The sequence below is a fragment of the Hyperolius riggenbachi genome, chromosome 3 (assembly GCF_040937935.1).
Source record: "Hyperolius riggenbachi isolate aHypRig1 chromosome 3, aHypRig1.pri, whole genome shotgun sequence".
Lineage (NCBI taxonomy): Eukaryota > Metazoa > Chordata > Amphibia > Anura > Hyperoliidae > Hyperolius > Hyperolius riggenbachi.
In genome coordinates this window covers 281,169,295-281,196,499 of record NC_090648.1, presented here as the reverse complement: position 1 = coordinate 281,196,499, position 27,205 = coordinate 281,169,295, and the positions used below count along the sequence as shown (strand labels likewise).

At 46.4% G+C, this 27,205-nt stretch overlaps 1 protein-coding gene across 1 annotated transcript in view; it reads right to left on the bottom strand.

Moving 5' to 3' along the window:
• Positions 1-26,303, bottom strand: part of CADPS2 (calcium dependent secretion activator 2) — a 506,020-nt gene extending 479,717 nt beyond the window's left edge. Inside the window, exon 1 of the mRNA XM_068276393.1 lies at positions 25,815-26,303. Within this exon, the coding sequence (XP_068132494.1) occupies positions 25,815-26,138 (324 nt within the window). The 5' untranslated portion in view covers positions 26,139-26,303. The remainder of the gene's footprint in view (positions 1-25,814) is intronic.
• Between the last annotated feature and the right edge of the window lie 902 nt (positions 26,304-27,205).

The following is a 27,205-nucleotide window of genomic DNA, read 5'->3' as shown; positions in this document are numbered from 1 at the left end:
GTACAACTCAAATTACAAACCTGTGAACTACGAGATCCAAATCATCACATAATATTCCAAATATGTTTCAAGCAATGGGCTTGCAATCCCTTGATAAGAATGTTGGACCATTTTGAGGTCTTGTTAGCTGCTAACTTTGGTGATCAATTGGCAATACTATCTGCAGTGACCGTGATTATTTCTAGTTTCTTTATTCTTACAACCATCCACCACGGATCTCCTTGAAAGACACACAGGACCTAAGTTATGCAAAGTGGAGCAAAAAGACAAATGGACCTAGGCCTCTTTCACACCAAGACGTTGCGTTTTAGGGGACATTAAGGTCGCATAACGTACCCCTAACGCAACGTCTGGTGGTGTTGGAGGTGGACGCCAGAGTGAGCCGCGTTGTGCGGCTGTTGGTGTGCCTTTTTTGTCTGATACTCTGCGGGGACCACGTGATCGGAACACTCCGTATCACGTGGTCCCGCCAGCCAATCAGCGGCCTCCCCAGGAAGTAAACACTGCAGTAGTGATGGGAAGTCCGGCTCTTTTCAATGAATCGATTCAATGAATCGAGCCGAACTTCCCATCACTACAGTGCAGTGCATTTTAATTAGCCATGTGGCTAACAATAGCAGACTCTCCCCTCCTGCTCAAAATAAAACAAACAAAAAAAAGAAAGACAATACTGAGCATGTGCAAAGAGTCTAACGCGAGAACGCACAGCATGCAGCACTTTCAAATAACGTGCAGCGTTACAATGTAACGCAACGTGGGCACTGTGAACAGCCCATTGATTTTTCATTACTGTGAGTTGGGCTGTGTTACAGGCTGCTCTAACGTGCGCCTGTAACGTCCCACTGTGAAAGCAGCCTCAAAGAACACCTGAACTGAGAGGGATATGGATGCCGACATTAATACGCTTTTAAACAATGCTAATTTTCCTGGCTTTCCTGCTGATCCTCTTCCTCCAATACATTTAGCTAGAGTCCCTGAACAAGCATTACGGTCAGGTGTTTCTGACTGAAGTATGAACAGTATAGCTACATGCTTGGTTCAGGTGTGTGATTCTTAAGGCTCATACACACATCAGACCATAGTCTTTGGAAAATGAAAGATCACAGATCAATTTTACCCCCTTCCATGTAGTATGAGAGCCATACCTTCACAGTCTATTCTATGGATCTGAACTCCATCAGACAGAAATCTTTGCAAGATGCTGCACACACAGATGCTGTAGACATTCAAAAGATCAGTATCTCCAAAAGATCTGTTCCTGAAATAGATCAGTTATTGCAAAATGCATTCATAGTCTATGATATCTGCAGATCATCATACACACCTTGTTTAACAGACATTCATCTGCAGATCAGATCCACCAGGATGGATCTTCAGATCTGCAGATGATTGTCTGATCTGCAGATGAATGTCAGTTAAACAAGGTGTGCATGATGATCTGAAGATCTCATAGACTATGAATGCAATTTGCAGGAACGGATCTTTGGCAGGAACAGATCTTTTGCAGATACTGATCTTTTGTGTCTGTGCAGCATCTGTGTGTGCAGCATCTTGCAAAGATTTTTTTCTGATGGGGAGTTCAACTCAATTGAATAGACTGTGTAGGTATGGCTCTCATACTACATGGAAGGGGGTAAAATTGGTCTGCGATCTTTCATTTTCAAAAGACTATGGTCTGATGTGTGTATGTGGCCTTACACTACTGCAGCAAAAGAGTCAGAAGGGCTGCCATGTAGCTGGCATTGTTTTAAAGGAAATGCATATGGCAGCAACCATATGCTTCTCATTTCAGGTGTACTTTAACATACCAGAAACTACTTTTTAAAGATACACTGTATCAAAAAGATTCCCTGAGGGGTACTCACCTCGGGTGGGGGAAGCCTCGGGATTCTAATGAGGCTTCCCATGCCGTCCTCTGTCCCACGGGGGTCTCGCTGCAGCCCTCCGAACAGCCGGCGACAGACCATACTGTCAATTCAATATTTACCTTTGCAGGCTCCAGCGGGGGGCGCTGTGGCTGCTTTCGGCGCCGAACTAGACGGAAATACCCGATCTCCGTCGGGTCCGCTCTACTGCGCAGGCGCCGGAGACTTGCGTCTGCGCAGTAGAGCAGACCCGACGGCGATCGGGTATTTCCGCCTACTTCGGAGCCGACAGCCACCAGAGCACCTGCGCAGGAGCCGGGAAGGTAAATATTTACATCGCCGTTGTACGGAGGGCTGCAGCGAGACCCCCGAGGGACGGAGGGCGGCATGGGAAGCCTCATTAGGATCCTGAGGCTTCCCCCACCCGAGGTAAGTACCCCCCAGGGGACATATTGATGTTACAGATTCTCTTTAAAAAGACTGTTAAAAAAAAGTAAATCCTGCATGTCTATGTTGATACTTTCTTTTTAACAAACTTCTGTAACGATGACTGAGAATAAATACAGATGCCAGAAGTGCTGACCTCACTCAAAATACGCCGGTTACACGCTAGCTGCTGTAGTACTCTAAAACCACCAATAGCAAAGGATCTGCATTGCAGGCCTTATAATGATGTTTAGTAATAGAAAATAAGCTTGGCAGCCTCTACTTTCTTCTCCATTCATATTTGCTTTAAAAAGAGAAACTTTAGCAAACAGGTGGAAAAAAATAAATCAATACATTGCAAAGTGAGAAGTTAAAAAAATAGAAGAGGGGTCAATACAGTGGCTTGCAAAAGTATTCGGCCCCCTTGAAGTTTTCCACATTTTGTCACATTACTGCCACAAACATGCATCAATTTTATTGGAATGCCACGTGAAAGACCAATACAAAGTGGTGTACCCGTGAGAAGTGGAACGAAAATCATACATTATTCCAAACATTTTTTTACAAATAAATAACTGCAAAGTGGGGTGTGCATAATTATTCAGCCCCGAGTCAATACTTTGTAGAACCACCTTTTGCTGCAATTACAGCTGTCAGTCTTTTAGGGTGTCTCTACCAGCTTTGCACATTTAGAGACTGAAATCCTTGCCCATTTTTCTTTGTAATAGAGCTCCAGCTCAGTCAGATTAGATGGACAGCGTTTGTGAACAGCAGTGTTCAGATCTTGCTACAGATTCTCGATTGGATTTAGATCTGGACTTTGACTTGGCCATTCTAATACATGGATATGTTTTGTTTGAAACCATTCCATTGTTGCCCTGGCTTTCGGTTTAGGGTTGTTGTCCTGCTGGAAGGTGAACCTCCGCCCCAGTATCAAGTCTTTTGCAGACTCCAAGATGTTTTCTTCCAAGATTGCCCTATATTTGGCTTCATCCATCTTCCCATGAGCTTTGACCAGCTTCCCTGTCCCTGCTGAAGAGAAGCACCCTCAGAGCATGATGCTGCCACCACCATATTTGACAGTGGGGATGGTGTGTTCTGAGTGATGTGCAGTGTTAGTTTTCTGCCACACATAGCGTTTTGCATTTTGGCCAAAAAGTTCCATTTTGGTCTTAGCCGACCAAAGCACCTTCTTCCACATGTTTGCTGTCCCCCCCACATGGCATGCGGCAAACTGCAAATGGGACTTCTTACGCTTCCCTAAGAGCCAACTCTATGCAGTGCACGACTAATAGTTGTCCTATAGACCGATTCCCCCACCTGAGCTGTAGATCTCTGCAGCTCGTCCAGAGTCACCATGGGCCTCTTGACTGCATTTCTGATCAGTGCTCTCCTTGTTCGGCCTGTGAGTTTAGGTGGACGGCCTTGTCTTGGTAGGTGTACAGTTGTGCCATACTCCTTCCCTTTCTGAATGATCGCTTGAACAGTGCTCCGTGGGATGTTCAAGGCTTTGGAAATCTTTTTGTAGTCTAAGCCTGCTTTAAATTTCTCAATAACTTGATCCCTGACCTGTCTTGTGTGTTCTTTGGACTTCACAGTGTTTTTGCTCCCAATATTCTCTTAGACAACCTCTGAGGCCCTCACAGAGCAGCTGTATTTGTACTGACATTAGATTACACACAGGTGCACTCTAGCCATTAGCACTCATCAGGCAATGTCTATAGGCAACTGACTGCACTCAGACCAAAGGGGGGTGAATAATTATGCACACCCCACTTTACAGTTATATAAAAATACAGTTGTAAAAAATGTTTGGAATCATGTATGATTTTTGTTCCACTTCTCACATGTACACCACTTTGTATTGGTCTTTCACGTGGAATTCCAATAAAATTGATTCAGGTTTGTGGCAGTAATGTGACAAAATGTGGAAAAATTTAAGGGGGCCGAATACTTTGCAAGCCACTGTAACCATTTCTGGACAGCGCTAGTTGAGATCTACATCCTATTTGTGGCCACTAATTTCTGATAGGAGTGTAGATTTCAACATTGCCGCCATGTCGTCCCGCCACTCTGCCCCCACTGTAGCCCATTCGCCCAGCTGTCAGTATGACGGCAGATCTCTGAGCCAGTCAGGAGCCAATTTCAGGACCCCATGATCACAGTGAGCCAATGCCATTGGCTTATGTGATAACAAGGTCAGGAGCCAATGAAATCGGCACACAGAGCTCTGCCGTCATAGTGATGGCAGAGAGAGGGGCCTGCGGTGATGGTAGAGTGGTGTGACCAACGGGTCTGTGTGAAAATTCACCGGTAAGCCCCATTTTGTGGTCCTTAAAGTAAACCAGACATCAAAAAAATATAAAGAATTGATATTTACCTGGGGCTCTCCAGTCCCATAAGCACCTGCGAGCCCCTCGCCATCCTCTCGCAGTCTGCCTTTAAGCCACAATCAGCCCTGGTTACAGGCTCAGTCGCGTCAGTCGTGGCCTTCTGCACATGCACAGGAGGATCGCGCATGCGCAGAAGGCCACGACTGATGCGACCTGGTCTGTTACTGGGGCTGATTGCAGCTGAACGGCAGACCGCGGGAGGGTCTTGCATGTGCTTATGGGGCTGGAGGTAGGCCCGGGTAAATATCAATTCTTTATACTTCTTGATCTCTGGTACACTTTAAGGGGCCAGAGACTGCTGGTACGGAAAAGGTTAATATAGTTGAAAAACAATACATCATATTTTTGTTCCGCAATGCTACTAAATTATGAAAATAAAGACGGTCGTGTTACAAGAAATTTAAGCCTGACAAAGAAAGAAAGAAAAATCACTTTATATTGGCTTCAGCATTATAAATGATGTTTTGGACAACAAGCATAATCATTAGGACATAACTGTGCTGACCAGTGACCACTAACAGAGGTCTGACAGAGTTTAGACATTTGTACTAAATCAGCACTTTCATTTGCACCAATCATTCAATGAGGATACATATCGCGATTTAGATTCTACGAAGGTACAGTTAGGAAGGATGACTTTCCATTCGAAATGGGGAGGGAGGACTTGTCCAAATCAGAGCTTGAAATCACAAGATCTAATAATTCACTTACTCTTCCTGAAATATGGCGACCACGGACATCACATGCTTTAAAGGGACTCCGAGCAGTGCAGAAACTATGGAAAGATGCACATCATTTTAAAGCTCTCTTTCTCCTCTTTACAATGATATATAAACCACCACCCTACGCCTTTTAGTTTTCGCTATTTTCGCGATTGAAATTGCCGCGGCCGCGATTTCGATCGCGAAAATAGAGAAAACTAAAAGGCGTAGGGCAACGATTTAGGTGTCGTCAGAAAGAGGAGAAAGAGAGCTTTAAAATGATATCCATCTTTCTATAGTTATATTGTATTACACAGGGCGACTTTTTGTCAAAGTCAGCAGCTGCATTCAGCAGAATGGAGCTGCTGACACTGGGAAAAGTGTCGTCCTGTGTAATACAATATAACTATGGCTTGATGGATATCATTTTAAAGCTCTCTTTCTCCTCTTTCTGACGACACCTAAATCGTTGCCCTACGCCTTTTAGTTTTCTCTATTTTCGCGATCGAAATCGCGGCCGCGGCAATTTCAATCGCGAAAATAGCGAAAACTAAAAGGCATAGGGCAGCGGTTTATATATCATTGGAAAGAGGAGAAAGAGAGCTTTAAAATGATATGCATCTTTCCATAGTTTCTGCACTGCTCGGAGTCCCTTTAAGTAAATGTTAGGGGAAATCATACCAGTGTGCTCAAACCAATTTATAACATGTGTGGGTGGAGCACTGTAGCAGCATCATATGGCCAGTAATAAATAAAAAAAGAACCCCAACTTACCATCAAAATATTAATGGGACAGTGCAAATTCCCAAAAGACACGGATAACAATATGCTAATAATTTTGAGTTTATGTCAATTTATGCAGCTTGGAATTGAAGCATTAAATGCAGATGCTAATGATTAAGATAGGCCCAAGTCCAAGCAGTTAAAAATCCCATAACATTTGCATTAAACTTTACTGCATCTCACTGCCCAGCTCTACTTACACATATAGGATGTGTGCAAATGATATTCCTCCATTTGAATCCCCACCCAGCGGCGGAGCTGGTCTTTGTTTGCAGTGGCACAGCAATAAGGGATGCTGCGGTTGGAACTGCACCAGGGCCCCTGAACCAGAGAGGCCTATCAGGGGTATTTCTTTAACCACTATATTAACTCTTCATTGGTGCTACACTGGTAATGATCACCTCTATACGTGCTTTGAATAGTGATAATCATTAATCAAAGGTTTCCCTCCCCTCCTTACGCCCAGGGGCATAACTAGAGGGGAGCAGCACCTGTGATCACAGGGGGGCAACAACTACTAACCTTCCCTTCCACCTATACAGGGGACTATACTGCAGATCAGGTGTTTTTGTGGCTACACTGGTTATGGGTTTGAAGATCATGATGGCCACACTTGTTTTATGGCCTTTGTGAGATGGGCCCCAAAGCAGTGGAGAGCACCGAGGGGAGGTAAGGGAAGGGGTGTGAACATTGGGGGGCTCCATCAAAGTTTTGCAGGCGGACCCCATGAATTATATTTACGCCATTGCTTACGCCTCTCTGACATCATGGTTGGCAGGTTTTGATGCTCTAAATCTGATGATATGTATAACATTCTTAAGGGGAGTGCAGTGGAAAACTTGCACTGGGGCCCATAGCTGTTTAACTATGGCATGTTTTGTCTGAGTAGAAGTTTCTTGACTAGGACATGTCAAATCCCTTTTGCCTCCTTGACTGGGGGTATTTTCAACCTTGGGTTTTAAAATAAATCACATTTTGCAGTATTTAAGCTGCTAATAACTTCACCTGCTCTTGTTACAAATTTCACTTCTTTTGGGGACAGAGGTGGTTTTATATTGGCCACACTAACAAAAATGATTCTCAATTTATGATTAATATTCATGTGATATTTGGCAAATAATTGCATCGGGAGTCAGGTAAGGTTAGGCATGGAGGGTGGTTGAGGTTAGGCGTGGAAGGTTTTAAGGGTTAGGCATGGGAAGCTTTTTAAGGTTTGGTGTGGGGCGATTAAGGTTGGGTGTATGGGGGCGGTTAAAGTTTAGGCATGGGGGGGGGGGGGGGGGGGACGGTTAAGGTTTAGGCATGGGGGAGTTTAAGACTTGGGCGTGGGAAAGGGTACAGTTAAGGTAACCATCGGTAAGGGACGGTTCTGTGTTAGAATAGCGTTAGGTTAAATTGTAGTAAAACATCAGTATTATTTACCGGTACTTTACACTTTTAAAAAGTAGAATATCTGTACATTTGACCAAGCTTCTACTAGACGAAATAGGGCACCAAAATTTCCTTGCGCCCCTTTTTCCTGCACACACTGAGATTTCCATGCACCGCAGTGAACAAAATGACAGCACCAAATTTTGCACCTATAATGTTCCTAAGCGCCATTACATCCCTAAGCATATTTAGTTAATATGCAGGAAACATTAAAACAGACAAAATAAGAAAGTGAAGAATTCTATCACAATTAATGTTAACATAAAAAGTGGCAAGCTATCTTTTGCACAGAGATTAGGTAATTGTGCAGAGAGATTAGGTAATTGACAAAGCGGTACTTTATGGCTTCGAGTAACAGTGATGACATTCACTTAAGGTGAATGTGACAGTTACATTTTAAATCAATGATTCCATAAAACATAACCTCATAAATTCTGTTGCTTGCATCCTAATGTCCTAGCTATCTATTTATTAGGCATGCTGCCATAAATGAGTGATGCAATCGCACATGGCCATGTAGGTTAAAGAGAGAAAGAATTATGTCACCCCTCAAAACAAAAACCGGCTAAGATTTCTCTTGGCTGTACCTCCCACAATATTATTCGAAATATATTGCAACAGGAAGCAACATAGGTTTACAATAAAAAATTGGCTTCCTCTTCTTAGAATACGTAATGTGTTCCTGATCACTGCCAGTCACCGAGGCACAGGATGATCCACGCAACTGCCAAATACCCAGGCTTTGTTTTGACATTTAATTGGCCGTAAGGAGGAAGGATGATGGCTGAGAAGGGACTACCCTAAATGCTGAAGAATTTCCATCTAATTAGTCGCACAACTGGCAAGCGAACCACCTCCTAATTACTCAAGGAATAAACACGTATTTTAGTCTACTGCATCAAGTATAATAACACCCAAAATAGCATCTGTATTGATTTCTCTGACTATACAAACTTGCACTTTAAGGATTTATTGTTGAATTTAATGAAGAAAACTTTCTTCAATTTTGCTACAGTCTCACATTTGCTTTTACAGGCCTGGACTCTCCAGTACACAATAAGCTGATAGAAGTGCCAGCGTATGATGCCTGGATCCAACCTACATTATTAAATAGGTCTCCTCCTTGCCCTATGTTGCCCTCTTTGGCTCTCAATTAGATTACATGCATCAGGAGTCGGGCATGCAGTAGAGCAAGACTGTCGGGAGACTCGGGACTACGATGAATAAGAGAAGACCTGATGGAACAGGAGCAGGTAAATATTTTAACACAGCGCACCACTGTGCTCACTCTGCAACGGGAAAGGTAGGAGGAGAGGACTCACATAGCCAGGCTCTGGTGGGATGGGGGGTGTGCAGTTCTGCAGTGGGCCCCTTGATGATCTGTTTGCTGGGGGGCAGAGGGGTGTTGTTATGTCCCTAAAGGTTGCAGGAGAGCCGATCCCTTGGGGGGGGGGGGGGAACATTGCAAGGCCGAGGCTGTGCAGACATGTTGCTCACTTTGTGGGGGAGGCAGAGCCGCACTGGAGTGATGTGCGGGGGAGGGGGGAGAGAGAACAATGTTATCACCCATTTCTCGGCTAAAGTGATCCTCTTCAGTATATTCCAGTATAATCCATGCAAAGCCATGGTATTTCATCCAGTGTACTCTTATCAGCCAGAAAAAAAAATGGTACTGAGGCATATTCATCAACACCAGTGCAAGGAGAATCATAATCCTTGACCTTGGCATCTTCTCCACTTTGGCACACATTTTCATGCTGATTTTCCTTTGTTTTGATAAAGCTGCCCGCTTATTCCAGTTTTAGAAAACACTAACCTTTAATAACCTTAAAGAGAACCCGAGGCGGTGCGTGTGTGGGGGGGGGGGAGGGGTTTGCAGATGTTACAGAGGCATGTTCCCTGCCTTATGACATGCCTCTGGCCCCCCCCCCCACCACCCCACCACCACGCAGCTCTCTGCCCCCCACCACCACGCTATAAACCCCCGAAATTAGAGCCAGAGGGCAATGGTAGGAGAGGGATTCCCTGCTCAAAGCGCCCACTAGGGGCATTCCTGCAGGCTTTCCCCAGCTGCCATTGGGCAGCTGTCTCTCCCTGGCCATGCCTCATCAATCCCCCACCTCCCTGCACACTGGGAGAGAAGCTCTTTCAAGCATCGTGACCCCAGAGGTCACGAAAGTGAAAGAAAGGGAATACTGGCCAACGGAGCTCAGTTATTAATATGTTTTGTACTGTACATACATATGTTTATCTCATCACATGTTGCCTCGAGTACACTTAAATAAGTCCCAGAATACGAGATTTCAATAGAAAAAAAAAAAAAAAAAAAAAAAACCTGTTGCACAAAAACTAGTACAAAGAATCAAGATTGTTCCAGAACTATAATTTTTTTCTCGCTTAACAGTCACAATATGTAAAAAAAACAATTTATGGTCTTATCTGGTAGAAACCGAGTTTCTGTAGCATTTTAGCCAATAATATTATGTACAGGGGTGCTCAATGTGTAGATCACGATCTATTGGGAGATCGCAAAGGACTTCCCGACCGCACTACTTTTTCAATTCTGTATATACAATTGTGCTCCTAAAATTGTACATAGGTAGATCATTTTGACTTGCTAATTTTTAACAGTAGCTCACAAGTCAAAAAGTGTGGGCACCTCTGAGGTAGAAGCAGGGCAGTTTCTAGGCTAAATTGCACCCAGGGCCAGGGTGTAAAAATCCCCCCCCCCCCCCAGTTATAGGTGCCCGCAGTATAGGTTAGCCAGGTCTAGTTTCCCCCACTATAGTTAGCCAACTATAGGTCCTGCCAGTATAGGTAACCAGGCATAGTTGCCCTCAGTATAGGTTAGCTAGGTAGGTGCATCCAGTATAGGGTAGCCCGTACAGTTGCCACCAGTATAGGTTAGATAGGTAGGTGCCTCCAATATAGGTAGTCAGTATAGTTGACCCCAGTATAGGATAGGTAGGTGCCCTCAGTATAGGTTAGATAGGTAGGGGGCCCCAGTATAGGTTAGACAGGTAGGTTCCCCCAGTATAGGTTAGATAGGTAGGGGCCGAGAGTATAGGTTATATAGGTAGGTGCCTCTAGTATAGGCACAGTGGCAGGGAGAGCGGGCATAGTGTAGTTGCAACTCCCCTTCCTTCAGCTATCCCCCACAGCCTCTATCTCTTTCCTGTCCCAGGTGTCTGTCGCATTGGTAACAGCGCCCCCTGTGATGACATGCGGTCACATCATCACAGGGGGGCGCCGTTACCAACACGATGGACGCGTAGGAGAGGAAGACGATACAGGCTCCGGGGGATTGCGGAAGGAAGGCGAGTTGTAACTACACTATGCCCGCTCTCCCAGCTGCTGTGTGTGCCCCCCTCCTGCCGCTCAATCCGTTTGCCGCTCAATCTCAAGCATTATTTGCTTTAGCTGCCGATGCTTGGCCTTGAATATGGTTGCTTAACTTGTCTCTATCAATATTACCATGTCCTTCTCCAAGTCTGATGTTCCCAGCTGTATGCCATTTATTTTCTATGATGCTTTGCGATTAACATGTCCAAGGTTCAGGACCTTACATTACACGACATGAAAGGTTTCCTTCCATATACCTTCCCATATGACCATGCTGTCAAGATCCTGTTGTAATATGTCACTACCCTGCTTAGTGTTAATAACTCTACATAATTTTTTATCACCTGCAAAGATGGCAACATTAATCTGTATTCTACCCACTAGGTCATTAATAAATAAGTTGAAAACAATTGAAAATTATTGGGCGTAGTCCTGACCCTTGCGGGACCCCACTGCTGACAGTTTCCCAAATTAAATATGATGTGCTTTCCGACACGTTTTGCCTTCTCAAAGTGTACCAGAGATGACCTGCAAGAGAAAATGTATACATAACTGGGGCTTCCTCCAGCCCTAAACAGACTGATCAGTCCCTCAGCGTCCTTCTCTGCTGCCTCCATTCTCCACTACAGGTCCCAGGAAAGTGAGTCAGTTGGCGCAGTCTGGCCGAGCGCGCTCCCCCGGTCGTACTTCCATGGCTGGGACCATTCTGCAACTGCGCAGACAAAGAACGGCTCTGGCCACAGGAGCGCGATGGGGCAGCAGCAGGGCTGGGCTGCGCACTGAGCTCCAAGTCGCTTACCTACCAGGAGTATTAGCCCAGAATGGAAGCAGCGGAGGAGGACACAGAGGGACTGGTCAGCCTGCATGGGGCTGGAGGAAGCCCCAGGTATGTATAATTTTTATCTTGCAGTTTGTCTCTGGTTTCCTTCAAAGAGTACTTTATCCACATACACATTTTCTCTTGTTCCCTGCATCCTCAGCTTCTGCATCGGACTATTGTGGAAATGTCAAAAACCTTTGCAAGTCCAAGTATACTATATGTATTGCTTTTCCAAGATCTAAATTTGCATTTACCACTTCATAAAAGCTGAGCATGTTGGTGAGACAAGACCCATCTACATTAAACCAATGTCGATGACCTTAAAATTAGATTATTCTGTGGATTATAATTATCTATAGTGTCCTTTAGATACCTTACATAACTAATGCTAAAGGGTAACTTTACAGAGTATAGCTTCATTAATAAAATTGCTCATTTCTTATAATACTCTGTAAATCCTTTAGTCACTGTTTGCCATTGCCAATTATAAAATATTTCCACACCCAGATTAGCATTCTTAAATTTATCACAGATGGCCAGATCTTTATTGCTTGCAAGGCGAGTCAGTGTGGAAGGTTTTGTTTTACCTCTTTGAAGTGGGCAGGAACACCACCAATTAAAATATGTATTTTGCTCTGGAATTTAACATTGTGCACTTGTCTGGAGATGTAACACAGGTGAGACTGGAGGTGGGGTGAGGCTGTCTCCTCGCTCAAATATATTTCTGCTTCTGAGGAAGTTAAGAACTACTTATGAATGTAGGTAGAGCCCTCTGTTCATCTTCACAGTATTGAAACACAGACATACTGTAAATGTTCCACACTCCTAGCTTAACTCACTTGCCCCTAAATTTGAACACAGTGAACCTTGGTGTAACGTGGTATAGTGCATGTGACCAGTGTGAGGTCACCTGCAGCATTATTTCTTGTCAGCATTATCCAAAGCTTCCATTCACTAACTGATTTAACACTACAATCATTTAAAGGAGGTACTTTATTGAATGGGTCGCGAAAGAGCAGTTGCACATGACTCCCAGTCAAGTCGTATCATGGCTTACGGAGCCAACGGCGAAAAACAAAGAGGGAGCTCAGAGGACACAGAGGGACCTCATGGACTACCGGGGAGCTGGAGGAAGCCCCAGGTAACTTCATTATGGCATTTTGGTGTTCTGCTCAGGGTCCCTTTAAGCTTACAGGTCTATATAGTTTCCTGGTTTTGATTCCTTTCATTTTTCCTTTTTTAGATAAAAGTAAAAACATCAGCAGTAGATCAGTCATAGGGAGCTTACCCGCTTAAGAATCAATAAAGTAGCCTATTGATAGCCAAACTAAACTCCTTCAGAACCCTGGGGGTGGAGGTCTTCTGGGCCAGGTACCTAATCTATTTTGATGTTATTTGAAGCCCACCTGAAGTAAGGGGGATATGGACACTGACATTTATTTCAATTTAAACGATGCATATTTCCTGGCTGCCCTGATGATCCTCTGCCTCTAATGCGTTTAGCCATAGATTCTGAACAAGCCTGCAGATCAGATGTTCCAGGCTGAAGTCTGACTGGATTAGCCACATGCTGTTTTCAGGTGTGCGATTCAGACACTTCAGGAGGCAGAGATATCAGCAGGACTGCCATGCAACTTGCATTGTTTAAAAGGAAATACATATCAGCCTGAGCAGCCTCTATACCACTGAATTGTGAGAGATGGAGGCTGCCATATTTATTTCATTTTAAACAATACAGGTTGCCTGGCTGTCCTACTGATCTTTCTGACTTCAGTAGTATCTGAATCACACACCTTAAACAAGCATGTGGCTAATCTAGTCAGACTTCAAACACTTGACCTACATACTTGTTCAGGACCGATGGCCAAATGTATTGGAGACACAGGATTGGCAGGATAACCAGTCAATTTGCATTGCGTAAAAGGAAATAAATATGGCAGCCTCCATATCCCTTGTAGTTCATGTGTTCTTTAGGCTGCTTTCACAGTGGGACGTTACAGGCGCACGTTAGAGCAGCCGGTAACGCAGCCCACCGCACAGTAATGAAAAATCAATGGGATGTTCACAGTGCCCACGTTGCGTTACAGTGTAACACAGCACGTCAAGTTAAAGTGCTGCATGCTGTGCGTTATATGTGGCTAAGCCGCGTTAGACTGTTTGCACATGCTCAGTAATGTTGGAGGAGGAGGTCTCCCCTCCTCCTCCTCGGCCAGCCACATGGCTAATTAATATTCACTGCACGGTGTGACGTGCAGTGTTTACTTCCTGGAGCGCCGCTCTGTGCAGCGATTGGCTGGCGGGACCACGAGATGCGGATCACGTGGTCTCCGCATCCATAGCACAGAAAAGGCGCACCAAGAGCTGCATAACGCTCTTGGTAGCGTCCTCCACCAAACCACCAGGCGTTGCGTTAGGGGCACGTTATGCGACCTATAACGTCCCCTAAAATGCAACATCCTGGTGGGAAAGCAGCCTTAAACTTGCCTGTGCAGACAATTTATGCTGAAGGAGGTAAGGCCCGGTTCACATTAGCGTTCGCTATCAGGATTTTCCTGATCGGATCCGGAACGCATACTGTACAAACGGAACGTACGTTCCGCATAGCAATGTAATGTCTATGCGGACGTTCACACGCGTACGTTCCGTACGTACCGGAGCCGGATCGGATCCGGACTCTTTTCCAACATGCGCTATTTTTTGGGTCCGGATCTCCGGCCCACGCATCCTGACCGGAGCCTGACAGCACCATCAGGCACACAGAAACCAATGGGGAACGGAAGGCACAGAACACACTGCCTACAAAAACCTGACATTCTACTCCACTTCCTATGCGTATGCAAGCGGCTATTTCGGATGGGGACACATGGGCCAAGCATGTCTGGAGTGGAGCAGCAGTGACAGATGTGCTGGAGCCGTTTTGGCAGAATGTCGGAGGTGGAGGTGATGCCTACAGCGGAGGAACCTGATTCTACAGGTGCACCAGGTGCACCTTCTGCTGACCCCAACATTTTTTTTATTTAATTTCACTATTTTTTGCCCACGGATCCTGATGGCAGCCTGATGCATGCCTGATGCAAACGGACCGGATCCTGATCGGAACCGTACGGTTCCGATCAGGATCAGGTCCTGATCCGATCAGGATCCGGTCCGTTTGCAAGGCAAAACGCAAGTGTGAATGGGGCCTAAACTGGGAACAACCCTGCTCTGTTTTATGGGAAAAGGACATTATTTTGGTAAAGATTTAAAAAAAAAAAAATAGCAGCTTTAAAATGTTAGCCCTCTCAATCGTGCACAATAGAGTTTCCTCTCTGAGCTTTTAGAATTCCTTTCTGCTAAGCCTTCTCTCTTTATTACTTATATTGCTTTTTTTTTAGTTCATGCAGATGCAGTCCCCTCATGTTTCAGTCCTGAAGATATTCCTTTTATACTTCATCATGTCTAAACAGTATTATTTATTCACTAATCACAAAAAGGCCATTTAAGAACAGGCGCTAGGTAACTGGTCCATGATCGCATGCCAGACATGCGCAACAAGCAGCTGGTACGGACACAGGGACACAGAAGGATACAGCAACAGGGCGATTATAATATAGAATACTGGACTTTTTTTTTTTTTTTTTTTTTTAGATCTAGAGTGTTTATTCCCATAAGGTATGTAGCTTATACAGTAGTCAATGAGAATCTGTTAGGAAGCTTGGCATTTACTTTCAGAATGCTTGCCATGTATTTCACTATTACAAGCTAAAATCATTTTTTACAGTCCCTGAACTGCGGGCGCAGGAGATATGGAGGCAGCTATCACCACCATAGGCCGTAATAGGAATTACAGCTGTAGCAGCGCTTAGTGAGTAATTTTCTGCGCCGTCACAAGACGGAGCTCAAATTACTTTTAAAACGCTGTAATTTGGCCACCAGCAATAGCAGGAAGCCAAATTACATAATTCCCCACCATCCATGACGACATGGAGGGGGAACAGTAACCAACGCCGCTGGGACTTGTGCAGGAACAGCGTAAGCCATATTTTGGCTTTACCCTGCACTCAAATCTCCCGGCGGCTATTTCATAGTTATGCCTTAGCTGGCCTTTTCTTTAGGTTTTAGCTACTCACAGCGCTATTATGTACCAGGTCAAATGTTACCATAATGTTTTTGCATAAGACGAACATTGACAGCTGCAATACAAGTGCTAAATGCCAAGCCATTGCTAAGGACAGGTTTGCTTTAAGAATTTTCAAGCAGGGTAGTTTGTAATATCCCTGTGCAAATGCATAATGAGGCTTTGTGTGCAATGTCAATTCCTTTAGAGTTGTGATTAATGACAAATGCTTTTATTAGCAAACCAAAGGCTCTCATGTCTATTGATTACTGCTCAGGTCCCTGGGGTAGGGACCAAAAATAGTCTTTTGTTCACATACACAATGACATCTTGTGTTACTTAAAGAGGTGCTATTAAATAGAAGTATGCACATGCAAAGACATAAAAAGTCCCTCCAGAGACCATCCATGTGTCAGTGCATAAATTAGCGGCATTACACAAACAAATCACTGCAAATAAACTTCCCTGCATTTCTCTTAAAGCTAACCAACACAAAATCTGAAATGCCAGCATCTGGCAGATTGTGCTGCATCGGATTGCCTGATTTGTTGCAGATTCCAGCCAAAGTCTCAACATCTAAAATATGCCTAGTACACACCATACAATTTTCTGTTAGATTTTCTGCAAAGTACTGGTAGAGAGAGTCATTATCTCTGGTGCATTGTCTTCTGGTTATCTCCTGCTGAGTAGAACAATGCCTAAAGGCGCATTCACATGCCATATTTCCGCAAACGACGGGTCCGCCTGCCCCTCCCACTGGGCGGACGTTCTGCCGGCAGTAGCATGTGTGTACGCGCTGTCGGCACACTGATAAGGCCATTTCTTAACAATCAACTCAGCGGATCGTTCAGAAACAGCCTTATCAGTCTGCCGACAGCGCGCACACACATGCTACTGTCGGCAGACCGCCCGCCCTGCGGGAGGGTCTGGCAGACCCGTCGTTTGTGGAAGTATGGCGCGGGTCTGACAACCCGTCATTTGAAGGAATCAGGTGTGTGAACGCGCCTTAAATCTAACAGAAAATCTAACAGAAATATTGTATGGTGTGTACCTAGCATATGCCCAAGCAAAGAGGGAGTAATAAGTCACATGTAAACACCAACAGTAGTGATCCTGGCCGTCTACATATTTTATCTGTCTCTATGGATGGGAGGTTGAACAACCGTAGCATGAACTGGGGTGCTGCTCTGCTTGCAGTCTGTATTGTCTCTCTGGTTTGTCTACTCGATTGTTTACTCAATTTTTTATTATTGTTATTTTGGGAGCATCTTGTTAAATATTATTGAAATACATATAATACATATAAAATGATTTGTATAAAACCTTAAACCATCATACCATGAGTAGAAATGGTGAATGACAAGCTAACAATAAGTATCATGCTCATTTTATGAAAATGTATGCAGCTTGTCAACTAACCAATCTGCATCAGCTGCAGCATTTGACCAATTTCCAAGCTGTGTAAATTTACATCAAATTTGCATCAATTCAGAAATACTACCAATAATAAAAAACGAATGTTCTTTAAATAGAGGGTCTTTGGTACCAATTAATGGGAACCTAAACTGAGAGGGATGTGGATGTTTCCTTTTAAACAAACAATACCAGTTACCTGGCAGTCCTGCTGATCTCTTTGGTTGCAGTGGTGGCTGAATCACACACCTGAAACAAGCATGCAGCTAATCCAGTCTGACTTCAGTCAGAGCACCTGATCTGCATGCTTGTTGAGGGGCTGTGGCTAAAAGTATTAGAGACACGGGATCAGTAAGAGTCAGGCAACTGGTATTATTTTAAAAGGAAAAATCCATATCCATTGCAGTTTAGGTTCCCTTTAATAATACAATCCTGATTATACAATCTTACCAGGGCCAGATTTATACTCTTTACCGCCCTAGGCCACTGTCACCAGCCGCCCCCCTTCAGTATAGATAGCGAGATGAACCCTCCCCCTTCCCTCTAGTATAGGTAGCCTGATAACCCCCCAGTATAGGTAGCCAGATGACCCCTCCACCCTTTCCCTCCAGTATAGGTAGCCAAATGACTCCCTTAATCCCTCCCCCCCACTTTCAGTATAGGTAGCCAGCTCACCTTCACACCGCAGCAGCCATCTGTGTCACTCATTTCTCCGCTCGTCTCCAGTGCAGAAGCTTCCTTTTCCTTTCCGTCTCCAATGCTGCCCAAGTCCATAGCCGCCGGCCACATGGAAAACGTGCACAGAGAGCAAGGTGGCTGATGCACAGGCGGCTAGCAGCAGAGTACCGTGGTCAGGCGCTCACCTGATCTCCCTGCATACTGCACCAGTTTAGCCTGCTACTTTGGTGCCCTTGCTTCTGTGGTGCCCTAGGCCGTGGCCTCGGTGGCCTTGGCTTACATATGGCCCTGACCACATCTATGTAATCTGATGGACTACCTATAGTGTATTCCCTCAGTTTACCCTTCTACTACATAGATTTGGGAAGATTGCATAACTGATGGGCACCTCTTGTTAAGCAAAAACTGAAGTGTTTTTTTAAAAACCAGGTCACCGTGATAAGGTATCCACTGCTGTGCAGGTCCTTACACTACCCCATGCCATGGACAGCATACCAAGCAAACATCATTCTTTCAGGATTATTTCCTATTATGGGTTCTGCAAAATAACTTTTCAGCAACTGAAGAAGTGATACAAAGGAGGAGTATTTTCTTGCTTTCTGGGGACTTCAAAATTATTTAATTGTTAGATGTGAAAACATCACTTGCGAGAAAACTCAAGAGAAAAACTACTGTATTTTTTGGACTATAAGACTCACTTTTTCTCCCTCAAAAGTAGGTAAAAAAAAAAAAAAAAAAGTTACTGCATCTTATAGTCCAAATACAGGGAGTTCTTGACTTGTGAACACCTGCCAATACTAACCTCCAACCCGCCGAAATGTCGGAAACTCCCTGTACTGTGCCCATGCAGAGGAGGACACAAAGGGGCAACCTGGAGGACAGAGGAGGGCACAAGGGGGACAGAGGAGGGCACGGAGACACGAGGTAAAAGGGAGCAATAGGTACAGAGGGGGCATAATCCACAAGATGCTCCTTCATCATGGATGCACAAGGTTTAGTATATATTTTTTTCCCATTTTTTTTTGTCCCCTAAACCTAGGCGCGTCTTATGGTCAATAGCGTCTTATAGTCCGAAAAATACGGTAATTGTATAAGGGTCCATGTATGAAGTCGAAGTGACCTGGTGTGTGCAAAACTTGGTTTATTGTAAATTAAGATCCTTTATTTTAACCCTTTAGCAGCCGCATATCAAAAACCATGTTTGCTGCAGGGCCACATTTTTTTTTACCGCCGCCCCTTTTCCTCCACCGTGCAACCATGCCAACATCTCCTTCTGGTTCCCAATCAGCTGATAGGACATGATTGGTGACCCAGAGGATGGGGTCAGCTTTTCAATTCCGCCCAGTGGTGGAAGAGTCTCTTCCATCCTTCCTCTTCCACCACCTGGTGTGCTGCAATGCTGACATCATTCTTTGGGTCCCAATCACACGTTATATAATGTGATTGGGACCCAGAACATGATGTTGGCATTAAAGCGCCGCAGGTGGAGGAAGAGAAAAGGAGAGCCAATCCAGCGTTCGGACAGGTAAATAAGACACTGCTTCCTGTGCCCAATCCACATTGGGCTGCATTAGGCAGCCCGAGATCAGCCAGCTGAGGATGTCCTGGTTTGACTTATCTCACATGAGATAACGTGGGCAGGGCTGCTGAGAGGTTAACAACATTAGCATTTTTGTATTGTTGTCTGTGTGACAGGCTGTTATGCGGATACATTTTGGAGTGCAAATGGTTAACATTAATATGTGTTTGATTGGGGCATGCCCCTTCAGCATCTATTAGAGTATTAATGTGGGGGGACAAATTGAAATGTCAATGAGGGAAGATGATTGCTCAACGTATCACCTGCTTTACCTGGAGATATGGCATACTGCTCATATTAGAGTTATCTTTAACAATAATAAAATAATGTAGCCCCCCCCCCCCCCACTTTCTTATCCCGGCTGGTATTGCCAGAATGACTGAGCCGGGCAATGTGGGTCTCTGCCAACTGAAAAATGCCAGCACACCTGGTTCATGAAGTTGGAAAGGGGAGGGGGAACTCTGCAAAAAAAAAAAAGTGGAGGAAGGAACATTTTCCCTTCTTGCAAAGCTCTCCTGTCTAATGTAAAGAACAAGGAGCTCATCCCCACTTTATGCAAAGAATGTCAGTGGTCAGTCTACAGGCCAACGGAAAAACCCCAGCAGACACTACAAAACTACTTTTGCCAAGGTTTCATGTTTGGACTAGTATTGTTCAGATTCCATAGCCCATCACTGCCCCATTGCCCCACTTAACCATTCTGGTAATACCAGCCTGCACAGGAAAGAAAGTATTAAAGAAACATGAGGAACAGAAATCACCCAATATCTTCCCTAAAGTTCCCTTGTAATGCTTAAAGGGATACTGAGCCGCTTTAAAAAAAAAAAAAAACACAATTTGTACTTACCTGGGGCTTCCTCCAGCTCACCGTAGGCCACGAAGTCCCCCAGTGTCCTCCTGGCTCCTCTCCCGATCCCTTTGGCGGCTGCTTGAAGTCGCAAGTACAAGTCCCTGCCACGCACATTATGCGTCATGCCGGCCGATACGTGTATTCACGGCCCACATGAGAGTCCTGCTCATGCGCGGGTCAGAGTTAGAAAACCGCTCATGCGCATGACTCTCACCTCAGCTGCCGTGATGACGCGTAGTGGCCGGCCTAATGACGCATAACATGCACGGCGGGGACTCGTTCTGATGACTTCAGGCGGAAGTCGCCAATTAATGGAGCCACCAGCGGGACCGGGAGAGAAGCCAGGAGGACACGGGGTGACCTTGCGGCCTATGGTGGGCTGGAGGAAGCCCCAGGTAAGTACAAATTGTGTTTTTTTGTTTGTTTTTTTTAAGCTGCTCAGTATCCCTTTAATTTGATTAGCTTAATATGCAAGCTGTGGATTAAACAACAGTGGCATCAGAAACTTTAAAATAATAGCTTCACCAGCAATTAACTTGTTTGCAATACAGGGGAGATAGACTCAAATGCAGCAAGACTTATCTCTTGCAATTGCATCAGGCCACCCAGGTGATGAGCATGGTTCCTCTGTGTCATCATATTTATTTCAAAACAAGTGGCATGGACAGAATTAATTGCTCTTTTGTCCCTGTGCTTCTACAGCCCATTTTTATAAACTGTTGAGTGTAGACGTTGCGCATGTTCTCAAATCCCGGTAAGCCCCCCAGTTAGGTTTGATGCATGAAAGGTCTGTTTGCTGTTCTTTGCATGGTGTAGAACAGCGGTGGCGCACCTATGGCACGCGTGCCGGAAGTGGCACGCATGCTACCCCCTTCGCCACCGCTGTATATATACTGCACAAATATTTTGTCTTGACGGTCCGAACGGAGACGGAAGGAGAAGCAGCAGCCTGAACACACACAGATCCCATAAGGACCCCGCTGTGCTGTGTAGGCTGACTCAAGCGCCTGACTGAAATATACAGATTTTTCTTCAACACTGGGAAACAGGCGCTTTTCAGTCAGCCTGCAGAGGAAAGCAGGTCCTTTAGGGCTGTGTGTGTGTGTGTGTAACTCATGTGCTGTCCCGGGATACTGCAGATCCCTGTGCTGCTATTCCTGGTGCCTGAGACTTGGTGAGTCCAGGCTTTTTACCCCCATTGTCCTCCTATTTCTCTACCCTCTGTTTGGCTGTCTCTCATCTCTGTCCTCCCTGGTGTGGCTGTCCCTCGCTCTGTCCTCCCTGGTGTGGCTGTCCCTCGCTCTGTCCTCCCTGGTGTGGCTGTCCCTCGCTCTGTCCTCCCTGGTGTGGCTGTCCCTCGCTCTGTCCTCCCTGGTGTGGCTGTCCCTCGCTCTGTCCTCCCTGGTGTGGCTGTCCCTCGCTCTGTCCTCCCTGGTGTGGCTGTCCCTCGCTCTGTCCTCCCTGGTGTGGCTGTGCCTCGCTCTGTCCTCCCTGGTGTGGCTGTGCCTCGCTCTCTGTCCCCCCTGGTGTCTCTGTCTCTCTGACCCCTCTGGCATGTGTGCGTCTCTCTCTCTCTCTCTCTGCCGCCACTGTTGTGGCTGTCTCTCTCTGCCCCCCCCCCCTGGTGTGGTTGTCTCTCTGTCCCCCCCTGGTGTGGCTCTCTCTCTGCCTCCCCCTGGTGTGGCTGTCTCTTTCCGTCCCCCCTGGTGTTGCTGTCTCTTACTGCCCCCCACTGGTAGGGCCGTCTCACTCTCTCTGCCCCCCCACTGGTGTGGCTGTCTCTCTCACTCTCTCTGCCCCCCCACTGGTGTGGCTGTCTCACTCTCTCTGCCCCCCCCCCGGTGTGGCTGCCCCTCTCTCTGTCCTCCCTGGTGTGGCTGCCCCTCGCTCTGTCCTCCCTGGTGTGGCTGCCCCTCGCTCTGTCCTCCCTGGTGTGGCTGCCCCTCGCTCTGTCCTCCCTGGTGTGGCTGCCCCTCGCTCTGTCCTCCCTGGTGTGGCTGCCCCTCGCTCTGTCCTCCCTGGTGTGGCTGCCCCTCGCTCTGTCCTCCCTGGTGTGGCTGTCCCTCGCTCTGTCCTCCCTGGTGTGGCTGTCCCTCGCTCTGTCCTCCCTGGTGTGGCTGTCCCTCGCTCTGTCCTCCCTGGTGTGGCTGTCCCTCGCTCTGTCCTCCCTGGTGTGGCTGTCCCTCGCTCTGTCCTCCCTGGTGTGGCTGTCCCTCGCTCTGTCCTCCCTGGTGTGGCTGTCCCTCGCTCTGTCCTCCCTGGTGTGGCTGTCCCTCGCTCTGTCCTCCCTGGTGTGGCTGTCCCTCGCTCTGTCCTCCCTGGTGTGGCTGTCCCTCGCTCTGTCCTCCCTGGTGTGGCTGTCCCTCGCTCTGTCCTCCCTGGTGTGGCTGTCCCTCGCTCTGTCCTCCCTGGTGTGGCTGTCCCTCGCTCTGTCCTCCCTGGTGTGGCTGCCCCTCGCTCTGTCCTCCCTGGTGTGGCTGTCCCTCGCTCTGTCCTCCCTGGTGTGGCTGCCCCTCGCTCTGTCCTCCCTGGTGTGGCTGCCCCTCGCTCTGTCCTCCCTGGTGTGGCTGCCCCTCGCTCTGTCCTCCCTGGTGTGGCTGCCCCTCGCTCTGTCCTCCCTGGTGTGGCTGCCCCTCGCTCTGTCCTCCCTGGTGTGGCTGCCCCTCGCTCTGTCCTCCCTGGTGTGGCTGCCCCTCGCTCTGTCCTCCCTGGTGTGGCTGCCCCTCGCTCTGTCCTCCCTGGTGTGGCTGCCCCTCGCTCTGTCCTCCCTGGTGTGGCTGCCCCTCTCTGTCCTCCCTGGTGTGGCTGCCCCTCTCTCTGTCCTCCCTGGTGTGGCTGCCCCTCTCTCTGTCCTCCCTGGTGTGGCTGCCCCTCTCTCTGTCCTCCCTGGTGTCGCTGTCCCTCTCTCTGTCCTCCCTGGTGTGGCTGTCTCTCTCTCTGTCCTCCCTGGTGTGGCTGTCTCTCTCTCTGTCCTCCCTGGTGTGGCTGTCTCTCTCTCTGTCCTCCCTGGTGTGGCTGTCTCTCTCTCTCTCTCTGTCCTCCCTGGTGTGGCTGTCTCTCTTTCTGTCCTCCCTGGTGTGGCTGTCTCTCTGTCCTCCCTGGTGTGGCTGTCTCTCTCTGTGTCCCCTGGTGTTGCTTTCTCTCTCTGTCTCTCCCCCTGGTGTGGCTTGTCTGTCTGTCCCTGTGATTACGGCTTTTCATAAGGGGGCGTCAATTTCGGCATTTTATTTTTAGTGATCTTTAATATATGTGTTTTTTATAACTAAAACTAGAGCATTTCGTATAAATTGGCATGTTAGCACTCTGTAATAAGTTAGTGAATTTTGGGTTGCGGTTTGGGCACTTGGCTTCTAAAAGGTTCGCCATCACTGCTGTAGAGTAATGTAGGGATCCAAAGGATAACTTGTTGTAGTGAACTAGTTTGCATAAACTGCTAAACTTTTTTGGGGACACTAACATCCTCTATTTTAATGACATTAGTAGAGCCTACTGTAGTCTATGTGACAGGTTGTAGAGTAGATGAAATTTGGAGTGCAAAGCATTAATATTAGAATGTGCTGTTTGAGAGGGCTGTGCCGCTTTAGCACTTTCCCTTGACACGGTAGAGCCAGGTTCCACTATTTGATAAGATGGCAGGGTTTATTTTAAGGCACCTCAGTGTACTGTACGTATTGCCTCTGTTAAGGCCAGGACTTGCCCAGGCCGAGCAGGCTAACAAATGGCCAGCAATCTGTTGGCTGAGTAATGCAACCAACTGGTAGTGTTTGCAATCACTTGTGTGTCAGCACAACGGTATAGTTTCGCCATAGCTGACAACCGCTGTATGACACAACTAGCGGGCAGCAGCCACCCGCCTAGGTTTTTGCGCACAGAAGGAAAGATCCGCGTTTGTACAGATTAATCCTGCATTAAGCAATACAAAGCTAGGGTGGCAGTGGTACAATCAATGTTAGATCAGATTCCAACTATAACCTGATCTAATGTCAAAAGGTGGAAATTGAATGCAGGTAAATGAGTCCTGTGCGCCCCAGTGACCATTCTGAGCCTGAGCAGTAACTACTGCGCAGGCAAAAAATGCTCCCGGCTATGGGAGCCTCCATATCCCTCTCACTACAGTTCTCCTTTAAGAATGTTCTGCATGGACCAGCACATCATTATATTTATAGCATTTGATAAGTATTATTTGCAGTGTCCCTCTGCTATGCTGTGGTTGTTTTTTTATAAAGCCAACAGCCACTTCTAAAAGCAGGAATAAGGCATAAATTCTAGCTCAATACAGACATCAAGGAAACTTCCTTCAAGGGAGAAATTTCTGGGAAAATAAGCCATACATCCATTCATCCTTAAATCCCCCCCAAACAGATACAATGAACAATTTCATCTGAACATAGAAAATCCCCAGAGCCTGCATATGAATGTTTATCTCTTGTGCACACATTGCCCACCTGAGGCACTCCTGGATGAGGGGCAGGCATGGAAGGTGCTATGGCATCAAATATTTTATATAGCGTGCATCACTCCAAGGAAACGTATGGAGCTCGGTTTCCAATGGATCAGATAAACATAGAGCAACTTCCTACCACCAGACAGCATCCCACTGGGGAGACATCCAGCAAGAGCTGCTAATCAGTCACACAATCCAATTTCACAATTAGTTACACAATTCAACGGTGGACACTAACGGTCCAATTTTTAGCAAAGAATCAACTGATTAGATAATTGTTATCGGATTGGCAGAAACTCCATTGGTGTTCCCTATCAACTGCAAACGATTCTAAAAATAATCGTTTGATGGCAATATTGTGTGGCAATCAGAAAAATGATTTATTTTTTTTATAATCAGTTGTGATGGAAAGTACATATTGGTTCTTTGATGGTGTCAATAAATGCATTGCAACATTTTATTTTCAATCACATTTATCTGATCGCTCATATGACTCTTTGCTAAAAATTGGACCGTTAGTGGCCTCCTTAACTAGGTAACATTTTATTTACGGAATGCTATTGAAACCTTTCCAAATGCATCACTCAAAAAAAATGCATTACTATCTGAAGCATCTACAGGTAATTGATCACATCATGTATAGGTCAGAACCATCCTAGACATCAGCTGTTTTAATTGTGTCAGAATCCTTACTATCTCACACACTCGGGGGTCATTTCACCAGCTCAGCCCAGTGCCCATAAATCACAAATAGTGACAAGTGTTTGCGATGTCATGCCAAAGCTCCTACACCAGCGTGTGCACGTCAACATTCCGGTGCAATATTCTCTATTCTGATCCCTAGTACACTGCTAAGCTGGAAGTGTTGCGGCTACGTGCTGCCTGCAGGAATAAGCAACAGATGAGCTAGGCTGCCTAGGAGTGTTGGAGGAGCGGCAACAGTTGTGTGCAGCGCTGGGAAGGGGACACCTGATGCGGAGAGCGCCCCATTACCTTCTGCTGCCTCCTGGCCATGTCGGTGGGCTGCTTGGCACTGAACGGGTAGGCGATACAGCGCATAACGAAGACGTAAAGCTGCAACCTGTTCCTTCTCTCCCTCTCCTCCCTCTGTGCCCTCTCCAGCTCTTCTCTCCCCTCGCTGCCGATGGACGGGCTGGGACTGGCCGGTCTGGCCAGGGTAGTGTCTCGGCAATCCCGAGGAGGTGCATGGAGAGCCCGGTGAGAGGGTCCCCCACCGCCAGGTACAACCAGGACATCTCGCCTGTCCTCCTCCACCAAGTCATCCGACTCTTCCTCGCTAGAAGACGGATCCAACATCCTCCTGGTCCTCTGCTAACAGACTGCTCTTCTTCCTCTCTCCACGTACTTCCCCGTTCCTGATCTGCACCTTGCAAGCTTCCAAAGTCAGCAACACACACCTTTCCGGTGCCTAAAGCAATCTGGCATCCTTAGCATCCCAGTAGACGTGGTGCATGCTCCTTGCTCCTGCAATGCGACCACTGGGTGGTGTGCGCACGGTGTGTGTCCATTCATAGCTGTACTCTGTTAGCTCTGTCCATTCTTGCTGAGACAGTCTCACTATTGGAAGAAAATCTTCCGTCCCCCTTTCCACTTCTGGCGTTCCTTTTCTTGCCTGAGGTACAAAGTGGCTACAAAAAAAAGTGGTCACACTTATCTCCAATTTCAAAAAGCTAATATAAAGTAAGGTTAGTGATGGTGGAAAGGAATAAAAAATAAAATTAAATACAGTATGTATTTTTCTCATGAATTCATCTTAGTGCGCTTGTCTGGAGGTGTAATGATACAGGTGATACTGGAGGTGCGAAGGGTGTGTCCTTATTCAAATATGTTACTGCTAAAAAGCATCTCTTTCTTTTCTGAGAAAGTCGAAAGCTACTTCTGAGTCTATTTTCACAGTGTGATTTAGTGCATGAGACTAGTTTTGAGGTCACCTACAGAATTATTTTTATAGTCAGCAATGCATTATCAACTTCATACCTCCACTTATTAATTTAGCACTGTACACGTTTAACCACTGCATAACTTGTCATAATACATTTTAAACGTTTGTATAGTTTTGGCAGCTACAGTAGATTATGCAGAAACATTCATTTGCCATCCGCTGCCTGATTTACGGTTACTAGCACGGGGGGCATCAGCAATTAACCCATTACTGCCACGTGCCACTAATGGGTTACCATCCGGTGCTCCCCCTGCACTAGTGACGATAACATTGCTCTGTGCGGCGGGGTGTGCGCGTGTGGCTCGGGCCGCGCATGTATAGTACACCCGACTGGCCGTGCAGAACGAGGCTGCTACCAGAGGATCTGGGAGGCTTTAGACCGCTGCAAGGGAACGATCTGCATGGAGGGGGCTTGAGGAAG